This window comes from Fukomys damarensis, unplaced genomic scaffold (assembly GCF_012274545.1).
Source record: "Fukomys damarensis isolate Sample0158 unplaced genomic scaffold, DMR_v1.0_HiC HiC_scaffold_2, whole genome shotgun sequence".
NCBI lineage: Eukaryota > Metazoa > Chordata > Mammalia > Rodentia > Bathyergidae > Fukomys > Fukomys damarensis.
The window spans coordinates 13080939-13092948 of NW_022900914.1; the positions used below are offsets into that span (position 1 = coordinate 13080939).

General features: G+C 37.3%; 1 protein-coding gene across 3 annotated transcripts in view; it reads left to right on the forward strand.

The window, feature by feature from the left end:
• Positions 1-12010, forward strand: part of Ttc27 (tetratricopeptide repeat domain 27) — a 164028-nt gene that overhangs the window by 13033 nt on the left and 138985 nt on the right. For all 3 annotated transcript variants that reach the window (XM_010645223.3, XM_010645231.3, XM_033763504.1), the window contains exon 5: positions 3115-3217. In XM_010645223.3, the coding sequence (XP_010643525.1) occupies positions 3115-3217 (103 nt within the window). The remainder of the gene's footprint in view (positions 1-3114; positions 3218-12010) is intronic.

A 12010-nucleotide genomic window follows, 5' to 3' on the forward strand; every position in this document is an offset into this window, starting at 1 on the left:
TTTTTTTTTTTTTTTTTTTTTTTTTGGTACCATTAATTGAACTCTGGATCTTGTACTTGCGAGGCAGGTGATGGAGCCGCTAAGCTAAACCCCTAGCCCTGTATTTTCTTTCTGTTCAGACTGTGGTCACTAATGATGATACACTTGTAGTTTTTGTTAGTTGAAAACTTTCCTCACCGATATATTAAGATCATTTGAAAAGTAAAACACATAACCGTAAACAGCTTAGGAGAATTAGTAAATATGTGAGCTGTTGGCGGATGAAAAGCTTTGTAGGCTTGGAAAAGCAAGCTACCTTGGTTACTTGGCTCATGCTGAACAGTGTTTGACTTCTGCTGAAAAACCCTGTTTTCATCACTATGCAAACATCATTCTAGACTGAAGTCTTACCTTTCAACTGAAACAATCTTTTTGTTACGAATTTTTTCCTTTGTGTCTTTACTATATCTTTTTTTTGGCATCAGAAATTGAACTTAGGACCTTGTACTTGCAAGGCAGGTGCAGTGCCGCTGAGCTAAATCTCCTAGCCCTACTATATCATTTTTTAAGTGATGCCATTTAAACTGGCTTTAGCCAGGTGTGGTAGTGCACACCTGTAATCCAGTACTCAGGAGGCTCAGGCAGGAGGATTGTCCTGAGTTCAGAGGCCAGCCTGGGCTACATAGTGAGTTCCAGGACAGCCTGAACTATATAGCGAGATCCTGTCTCAAAAAAAAAGAAAAAAAAAACCCAACAAAAAAATGGCTTCTTTGATAAATGAGGACACAATGATGAAGAGGCATCGTATACTTATCCAAGTTATTTTTAACCTTTAAATAATCATACTAATTATTATTACTGTTTGTGGTGCTTGGGATTGAAGCTAGGGCCTGGAACATGCTTGGCAAGCCTTCCACCACTTGTATGTTAATTTTTGAGTGGTCTGAGTCTTATGAAATGTATCATGTTGTTTATTATGGTATAATGGTATTTCTCAGGTGTTGTAAAGAAAGTGCTTCTCTCTTACCCCTAATGTGCACTAAAAGCAATAATATATTCATACTGAATAAAAAGCATCTTGGCTTTGAAAGCAAACCACAGTTTTCTGACCAAGCCATGTCATAACTATGTTGTTTTATGCTAGTCAGTTTCTCTGAATTTCAGTTTCCTTTTGTATTATACTGAGTGAGACTGAATGAGTTGGCATGCATTTATTGTCTCTAAAATATACTGCTGCTCCCTGCCATTTAAGAGGTCATTGAGTGTGCTTTCTCACCCAGACCATTCTTACTATAACAGAACATAACAATGAAAAATTTGCTTATAAAGTATGGCCTCAACTTTCCTTTTTTATTAATGCCTCAGTTTTTCTTTTATTCAATTCTTGGCAAATAGGAAAAGACCCTTATTCTAGCATAACAATATTCTATGCTTTCTGTTTTTGTTTCACACTCTCCTCCTCTATATAAAGATTTTGGCTTAGGAGTTGAAATATACAGACCTTAGAGTCAGCATTAATAATTAGATAGGATTTTGTCATAGAATCAAAATTCATTTGTAGTTGCATCATTATTGTAGCAATTATGGTGTGTGGCAGTTTAGAGGAGGATCCCTGAATCAAAGGAGAAATCAAGAAATGCTTTTGTTGCCAGGGATTTAGCTCAGTGGTTCCGCTGCCTGCCTTGCAAATGCAAACACCTGATTTCGATTCCCAGTACAAAAAAAAAAAATGCTTTTGTTAATTACGCTTGATGTCTTATTAGTAGGTATTATTATTGAAAAAGGAAAATTAATTTCTTACACCTTCATGTAATACAATTCAAGGTAACACAATTCTTAAATCAGTACATGTTCATATTGATTTTTTGTTTTTTTTTGGTACTGGGGATCAAACTCGGGTCTTTGTGCCTGCAAGGCAGGCGCTGGAACCACTGAGCTAAATCCCCAGCCCTAATATTGATTTTTTAATGAGCCTATCAAAACTGTTATTGTTTGCACATACACATACAGTAGAGATTGTGTACACATAGAGAAAGGTCTAGAAGACTGTAGGGTTTTGTCCTGAATTGTTCTAGGGGAGGGGTGTAGCACAGGGCTGGTGGAAGAGAGGTGACTCTTCCCTATATATGATTTTTTACTGGCTTGCTCTTGTTTCTTTGTCCTTTTTTTTGGAGACACAGTCTCACTGTGTAGCCCAGGCTGTCCTTGAACTTGTAACACTCTTCCTGCCTCAGTCTCCTGAGTGCTAGGATTCCAAGTGTGAGCCGCCACCGCAGGCCTCTTTTTTTTTTTTTCTAATAAAAGTGTGTGTTTATTAACTAAGAACAAGCTTAAGAGAGTAAAAGCAAAAGCTACTTTGTGCTCTGTGCAGCAGTCAAGTCAGTGTATAGTGCAGTTTCTGTCTTCAAAAATTTGTGGTCCAGATAGAACTAATCCTTGGAGAATCAGTGCTGTCCAGGTGGTGTCACCTTATAGGCACTGGTCAGAAGTTAGAGTGAAAGATCAGTGCATGTCCACTAGTAGGAGAAGGCTTCACAGAAGAAGTGTCACAAAGGTGTGATGGGATTGTCCTAGTTTGGGGAAATATTTGAATCCAAGCCATTTCCTTGTAGTTTGTCTGAAGTTCTTTGCTTTAAGGAGGGTACCAAGGTGAGTAAGACTTGATTTCTCATCTTACTGGACAGATAGTGAGCAGCACTGAAGCTGAGGGATGAGCTACAGGAATACAGAAGGATGTGCTTAGTGCACACCGTGTGCTGGCAGTTGTAACTAATGACCCTCACCCCACAGTGAGCTCTCGTGAGAGGCTTCCTGTTGGAGTTGGTGCTGGGTCACGGTGGTGCCAGAGGGTCAGAGCAGAGCAGACAAGGACACTAAATGTTTTCATGGAGGAAAGAGTCGGTCCAGAATGGCATCAGAAAGCCCAGCTGAACAAACTGGAAAACGGTGCTTTCAGAGAATGGGAGTGAGGTGTTATTGCTCATGGGCAACACAGAGGTGGATTTGGTATCGTTGGACCACAGCAGTGGGTGGGTTAGCTGATTGAAGCATCAGTTTCATGAATGGAAAAACCAGACTCTACACATTAGGAAAACACTTTTTCTGAAGTGTCTTTACCTATGGCTTCTCTTCTAGAGCTTGCCATGGTGGACTTTGAGATGTGCGAATATTCACCAGCAGTTGCTTGAGGAGCGCTCACCTCAGCTTTTTGCTCTTGTTGAAAACTGCATTGATCAAGGTAGGCGGCAGGTAATTGTTTGATGTGCACGTGTAGCTCCCTTCCATTTTCTTGCCTGAAATATTCCTTAGTGTATTTTTTGGCAAGTAATAACGACTTTTCATTTGAAATGGTTTCTTTGTCTTCTTTTTATGGTTGTGAAATATCACAATTATTAGGTACCAGAGTGTAGAATTCTTTTTAATCTTTTGTGTTTTAAAAGAGACAATCAAGCTGGGCGTGGTGGTGCATGCCTTGTAATCCCAGCACTTGGGAGGCTGAGGCAGGAGGATCGCCATGAGACCAGCCTGGGCTACATAGTGAGTTCCAGGTCAGTCTCAACTATGCAGTGAGACCCTGTCTCACAAAAAACAAAACAAAAAACAAAAAACAAAAAAAAGGGACAGTCTCTTTTATATTACCTACTTTACCTACTTACAAAGGTGACTTATTCTGTGAAGGTCACTATGATTTTATCACAGATTGTTTAAAAGTATTTTAATATTTACTATATTTTTTTAGTCTAATAAATTTCATAAAAATAAATATAAATAAACACAAACTTTATTTTTTTAATTTCATTTTTGTTTGCTTATTTGTTTTTTTGGTACCCGTGATCGAACTGGGGACCTTGCCATTAACGGGGCAGGCAGCAGAACCACTGAACTAACTCTCTGGATATTCCTTTATTTTTTTAAAAAAGACCTAACTGGAGCTACTGTAAATTGTGATAGATTATATACAGAATGAGAAATTATTTATTTTGTATCCTATTTATAATTAGTTTTTGTTTTTAAAATGTGTTAGAAGATATATTTTACTGAAGATGACAGTGGGTTGGGAGGCAATTCCACATTTTTTTAGGTAAAATATAATGTTAAACTGAAAAGTGCCTAAAATGTGAATTGGAAAGTTTACCAACTGGATAAAGATGCGTTTTTTTGTTTTTGTTTTTTGTTTTTTGTTTTTTGTTTTTTTTTTTGGTGTCAGGGATCGAACTTGCCTTCACTTGCGAGGCAGGCAGCAGTACCACTGAGCCAAATCCCCGGCCCCAAATGTGTGTTTTTTTAGTAAAATGGAGTACTGCTGAGCCACAAAGAATGAGAAACTAGAGACATTTATAGCTAAATGGATGCACACTGAGGCCATACTCATAAGTGAAATAAATAGAACACACACGTGTAAATATCGAATAGTTTCTGTGGTGTGAAAAACTAAAAGTATAAAGGAGGATCAAAATGTATAATTGATATTGTGAAATAAGAAGAAAATGTGTAAAGGAGTAGGGAAAGTGGGAGGGGTAGGGAAAAGGAAAAATATGATAAAAGGAAAAACACGGAAACAAAGTCTTTGTAAATAGAGAGGGGAGGGCTGGGAAATGGGGAAACAGTAAGAACCCAGACCTGTCATGTAAAGGTTCAAGATCCCAGGGATGAACGTGACCGTATTGTATGCCTGAAATGTACCGATAAACATGATGGGGAAAAAAAGTTTGCCAAATAATTATAAACTAAACATGCATATCTGTGCTTCCTGCTGCCTTTGTTGCAGGTACCTATGTTTCCTAGGGAGGCATTCTGAAAAAGAAGAGAATCTTAAGTACCTTAATACTTGGTTTCCAGTATCTCTAGACTTTTGGAATCATTTTTCTTGGCCAAACAAAATAAAAACAAAAACAAAATCTCTTGTAGTGAAGCAATACTTGAACACAAATCAGGTTGGGTTTAGTATTGAGTTTTTCAGTTACAGAGATAGTATTTGACTTTAGCGGTGTCCAATTCCAAAGCCTGTATCTCCTGAATGCGTGCAGGTATGCTGCCCATGTGTTTGTAAGGGGTGGAGAGAGGTGGTTAGCTCTGGAAAAGAATGATCTGTACTTGGAGGTAGCATGTTCATGAAGGTGTAAAAAAAGTCTCAGTTTTTTGCGGGTGTTTAATTGCAAGGAGCTGCTGCCCTTCTGGGCCCTGTTTCCTTCAAGGGTTTCTCTATCTCATAACAAACTAGTCCAGAACATGGGCAAGCACTATGGCTTATAGAGTTAACATTGCTAAGTCACACGATTGTTTGATATTGTTTTCCCAATTTTTATTTTATTCTAGGACAGAAATATATAGACATATCTTAGATAAAATCAATACATGATTCAAAAAGAAAATAAAAGTATTAAACAGCCTGTATAATTATTGATTCATTTTGTTTTTTGTGCCAGGTCTTTATAGTCTTTAAAGATTTTAGATAATATAAAGCTGTGGAACAAGCAAGGAAATGTTGTTTTGGCTTTTTGAGGCAGGGTCTCCCTTTGTAGTTTACACTGGCCTCGAACTCAAACAGACTGGCAATTCTACTACCTGAGCCTTTCCAGTGCTGGGATTATAGGTGTTCACCACCACACCTGGCGAAACAAGGAAATTTTAAACCACCAGAGTTTAAACCCTGTATATATTAAATAACATTATCCTGTCCTGACTTATAGCAAATTAGTTCCATTAAATCTAAGGTCAGGACTGGGGATTTAGCTTAGTGGTCCCGCTGCATGCCTCACAAGTGCAAGGTTCTGAGTTTGATCCCCGGTGCCAGGAAAAAAACAACAAAAAAATTTAAGCCCAAACGTGTTGGCATGTGTTTATAGTTCTAGCTATTTGGAAAGTTGAGGCAGGTTGCTCAGTTGAACCCAACATAGTCATAAGCTCAAAATAAATTAAAAAAAAAAGAAAAAGAAAAAGGACTCATTCTTTTAAAAAATATTAAAAAAAAAAATTTTTTTTTGGTACCAGAGATGGAACTCAGGACCTTGTGCCTGTGAGGCTGGCGGCGCAACCACCGAGCTTAATCCCTGGCCCTAAAAATACTATGTCTTAAATAATAGACCTATAAACAATTTCTCTTTTCAGTAAAATTTTTGGCTTAATGATTTTGGGCTACAGATTTTTATGAGCAGATGTAGCCAACTGAACCATGTTAGTGCCTCTGATGGTCTAACACTAGGTTAGAAGCTTTTTCACAATGGAGTTTTAAAAATTTGTTTCCGGTTAGAATAGTGTCTAGAAAAAAAGTATTTATGATATACTTGTTAAATAATAACATCTGTAGTTTATTTAATTTGGGGGGAAAAGTTGTAAAATTCCATCTAAAAAAGCACTGTTGTTCTCTGGGAACATATGTCCTACACCTCAAGAGTAAGTTGTGTCTGAGTTAACTTCTGAAGAAGAGTTTTTCAAAAAGTGGAGTTATGGGAAAATAGATTCTATACAGATCCTACATAGGACTTTGAATCTTCTCTAAATAGTGTTGCTTAAGTGTGGCATTGTCAGAAGATGAAATAAGTCTTGGAGAAAATTAAGTCCTGGTGCCCCACTTACAGACATGATATTGTCCTCTTTCTATCTGTAGTAAAATGAACTGTGTAGGCTCTTTTCCCCATTCATGCTAGTACTTGTTTCTCAAGGGAACTGAGATACACTCTATAAATAAACAGTGCAAGGGGACAAACTTCTAGTGCATGACATTGGGTTAAGTTTTCAAGGCTGAGGATGAGTTGAATTAGAATATAAACAAAGTTGATTTTTTAGAAAACATGGAAAGTATTTGGAAGAAGATATCATAAGGATTCAGTCTATTAATTAATTTTATAAACACGTAGTTATCTTGCTAAGTGTGGTGGTGCATGGCTATAATTCTGGCACTCTGAGGAGGTGGAGTAACGAAGATCACAAGTTGAAGCCCAGTCTGGACAGTTAGGCAACATAGTGAGACCCTGTCTCAAAATAAGAAATAAAAATGGTCTGGGGATGTAGCTAAGTGCAAAGGCCTTGGGTTTGATGACTAGTTCCCTCCTCCAAAAGTAGTAGTAGTTAATTTCCTTACACTGCATAGGATGTTATAAAATTACCTGTGATTTTTCATTATACTTTTATAAAAAATTGGTTTTGTTTTTTGGTACGGAGGATCTAGCTTGGGACTTTGCACTTGCGAGGCAGGCGGTGGAACCCCTGAGCTAAATTCCTGGCCCCAAAATTGGTTTTGAACTGTAATATTTAGTGTAAGTCTGCATGTGTGGTCACATATTTACCGTATCTTTTGGCTAATCTTCATAACAATGACCCTTATATATTAAAAGAAAATTAAAATATCATCTTCATGTATTTTTTTAAAAGGCAGGAATCAGATGCTATGTTTTAGGGAAAATTTTATTCTAAGAGTCAAAATGCAGTTCTAAAATAGAAAAGGTTAACTTAGATGTCTGGAAAATATGACTCTTAAGTGACTCATGCCCTAGGTGGCTTCAGCTCTTCTCTGTAGTATATTTCAGCATGTTTGCTTTGCCTTGTAACTAAGAATTTTTTATATTGCTGTTCTAGGCTAATCAACAACATTTTTCATTTTATTTAGTTATAAATTGGTGAGTAGACAATTACATATGTTGGCTATATCCAAATAGGTCTGCAGATAGTATTAAACTAATATTTCATAATCAATTATATTTTTTAAATGTTTTGTTCTGGAATTTGACTCACATGTTCACCAGTCAGTTATAACTGAAATACTTACTGTTCATTGTCCAGAAAAGGCTGCTATATGTGAAATGTTACCCTTGCAGGATCATCAGAAGGTTGGCAGGATTTGTTTCAGTCTATAAGTAGAGGATTTTATGAGCAACTACGATCTTTATTTTTGTCCAGGAATGTAACATCAGTATAATACAGTGAACTGGAGTGTGTGGAATGTTAGCATCATTCTGCAGAGCCAATCTCATCTATGAAATTAGAATCTTGAAAAATATGTTCCTCAGCACAATATACTAAGGCATTCTTTAAATGTCACACTACATGAAACAGTTCTCTAGAGACTAGTTAAAGGTGCAAAACAATTTATTGTCTGCTGTGAAATGTGTCCCATATAGTGCATGAGGTGGGATATTGAGAGTTCAGCTATTTAGAGATGACACATGAAGTCATTTTCTTTTTCTACTTTTTTTCCCACCATTGTAGGGATTGAACCTAGAGCCTTTCATATATCCTGGGCAAGCTTTCCCCCATGGAGCTAAATCCCCAGCCCCTCATGAAGTCATTTCCTAAGAGAAAACAGGTTAAGATGTTTTATCAGCAAGTTCTTCTTTGACATCTGCAGGCAGCAATGTGATTCTAGGGTTAGACTTTTTCCACACCAAAACAGTTGTTCAAGAAATTGGTCTCTTGGTGACTGATGAATATATTGATTTTTTTCTATAAATTTTATACTTTGGAATGAATATTTTAAAATATACTAAATATGATTATCCTTAATTACAATTATCCATAGGGATTTCATTTTAACACAACATTAAAATAATCTTGTGAGAAATATTTCAGTTTTTGGATACATTTAAAATGTACTGGTTGGGTCGGGGATTTATCTCAGTGGTTCCACTGCCTGCCTTGCAAGTGCAAGGACCTGAGTTCGATCCCCAGTACCAAAAAAACAAAAGAATGTACTAGTTGACATTTTGATCTAGAAAGTTATGAATATTAATTCCACGGAGAACCTACTGATTTATTAAATAGTATCTGTGGATCAACACACTCCTTGTTTTATTTAAATCTTGAGTCATCCAAAGTTTTAGACTTTGTGTTCATAGTTGACTCATTGTTTTCTATCACTGCATATCTAGCTAGTTCTTAAATCTTAGTAGTTCTTCCCTGAGGGTTTCATTCCTTTTCCAATCTTACAGCTCTTATCCTGGTCTGGGTTTGAAAGGCCCTTTAGAGATCACCTTATCTAGCTAACTCATGTAACAGAGTGGAGACTCGGAGGAGTGGCCCACGAGCCAGAAATATGACCTGAAGCTCTGGACTCCAAGTCCTGCTCACTTTTTCCATTACATTTTCCTGTGCTGGTTGACCTGGCAGAATTCTAGTAGCCAGTGAAGATAATGCAGCTGGAATGTTCATGCTGTGTATACCACATCAAGCCCAATTCTGCGTCTTTAAATATATTTACTAGTTTGCTTCTCATGACAAGGCTGTGGGGTGGAAATGAAGAGGGATTGGTGGTGGCAATAGTGTGTGATTCTTAATTTTTTTTTTTTTTAGGTCTAATTAGCCTACAGTAAGACCAGTATTTGAAGTGTACAATTGGTGAAATTTCACACCTCTGAAAACATCACAATCAAAACAATTAAGAGGACCTAGCATTTGAAAGTCTGGTTTTTAGTTCTGTCTCCTACTGATTTTTCCCCATATAACCCTAAGCATTTTATTTGACTTCTAAACCAAAATTTGCTTCTTTTGAATCCTTTCCAGTTGGAAAATAATGGGATTTTTTTTCAGTGTAGCTTCTTATTCATTTTAATGCTGGACTTTTGGAAGTTTGTGTCTAAAAAAGTGACCTCTTTTCTTGGACAATGTCAGAGGTTATTTTGAGGCTCATACTACAGTTAGGATTCATAATTGTTGTAAAGTGCTTCTTTTTATTAAGAAAAATGTTTTGTTCTAACTATTCTTTCTGCTAAATAGAACTGCTTTATATAGTATAGTAGCTATAAACTCATTTCCTCATAGGATTTAGATGTATGTAGACTTTTTTTTTTTGGTCCCGGGGATCGAACTTGGGTCCTTGCGCTTGCAAGGCAGGCCACTGAACTGCTGAGCTAAATGCTCAGCCCTGACTATTTTTTAATATTTACTATTCTTTCTGAATCTGTGTAGAGCAGAATATATCTGAAGACTTGTCTTTGTTTTACTTTATGCTTGTCTAATTAATATCTTTGAGATTCAACTTGTAAGATGTCAGCTGGGTGAGTGCATTGCCTATGGGGCCATTGAAGGTCTTTACCCTTCAAAATTGTGCATATTTTCATCCGTAGCTTAATTAACATTGCATAGTTTTTCTTCTGAGTACTTCTAGAAGCTTTCAACTTTTGCTCTAAATCAGAAGCTTTAAAAACAGATAAATTCCTTTTCAGAGCTGTTCATAGAGACTCAGCCTTCTTGTTTCCCTAACTTTACAGATGTGTTACTTTGAAGTTTAAAACTGCAATGTTAGGTTATGATCTTTAGCTCTTTTCCTGTCTGCATGTAGGCAGTGTCTTCTCATTATTCTTTTTACTTAGGGGAAGTAAAAGTCCAGTTACAGTTTTAAAAAATGACTGAAAAAAATTTTTTTTTTTGATACCGGGGATTGAACTTGGGCCCTTTCACTTGCCAGGCAGGCAGTGGAACCACTGAGCCAAACCCCTGGCCCAAGAAAAAAATCTTTGAGACAGTCTTGCTATGTTGTACAGGATAGATTTGAACTCACTGCATACCCTATACTAGTTTTGAACTTTCAGCAGTCTTCCTGCCTCAGCCTTTGGAGTGCTGGAATTATAGGTGTGTGCCACCATTCCTGAATACTCAAAGTTGTACTTTTATATACTAAAAGCTATGTGAAATAATTTGGCAGTTATTCCATTTGAACATGCATGTTGTGGTAATAAGTTCTGGGTTTCTGTTTGCTTAGAGATGTTATTTTTCTCCTGGAATCTCAGCTAAGTATCTAGGCAGCGTCATGAAGTTATTATTCTGTATTCATTTGATTCCTGTCTTAGTTACTTTTCTTGTTGCTGAGACAAAATACCTGACACCCAAAGTTAAAGGAGGAAAGGTTTTATTTTAACTCATAGTTTGTAGAGGTTTCAGTTCATAGTTGGCCATGAAGGCAGAGGGGCATCACAGATGAAAAGCAGTCCATGACCAAGCAGGAATAGAAGGCAGCTAGCAGTGAAGTAGCAAGCAGCAAACAGCAAGCAAGCGGCAAGCAGTTACTCTTTTTCTGTCCCTTATATCCTTTCAGCCTACCTACCCTTAGAGTGCTTAGCACTCACACCTTGGGTGGGGCACTCTTAATCCTAGCACACCTTGAATCAATCCCAGCATCCCATTCTTTTTTTTTTTAATTGAGTTTATTGGTACAATCTAGGTCTACAATACAGTTACATTCATTACTGGGATCCTGTACCTTTGCGTGACTGGTCTTGGTTCTCATTTTTTCCCCTTGTCCCTGCCCTCCCTTCACCCCCTCCTCCCCTCCCCATTAACAAACTCTTTATTTCCATTATTTAATTTTCTCATATTTTTTCTTTTCCCTTATTTCCTTGCCCCTATCCTTCCCCCTTTCCCTACACCTTTAGCCCTTTTCTTCCTATTTTACATTCTTAATTATCCCTTTCGGATCTTGTGTACTATTATAGTTTTTCACATTAGAGAAACTATTCGCTATTTATACATGTGTGACTTATTTCATTTTAGAGTATACCCTCAATATGTGTCCATTTTCCTATGAATGACTCTAATTTCTCATTCTTTATGGCTGAGTAGTATTCCATTTTATAGAAAAACCACATCTTCTTTATCCAGTTTCCAACAGATGGGCGGATGGGCTGTTTCCAAGTTTTAGCTATTACAAACAGTGCTGCTATAAACATTGGTGCGCATATATCACTGTGGTATGATTCTTTTAAATCTTTTGCAAAGATACCCAGCAGAGGGATGGCTGGGTCAAATGGAACCTCTAGACCTAGCTCTTTGAGGTATCTCCATATTGATTTCCACAGTGGTTGCATCAGTCTGTACTCCCACCAACAATGGAGAAGGGTTCCTTTCTCCCCACAACCCCGTCAACATTTGTTATTGGTTGCTTTCTTGATAGCAGCCATTCTTTGTGGGGTGAGGTGGAATCTCAGTGTTGTTTTCATCTGCATCTCTTGAATGACAAGTGATGTGGAGCATTTTTCATGTATTTCCTTGCTACTTTTACTTCTTTGAGAAATGTCTGTTCATTTCAGATGCCCATTTTTGA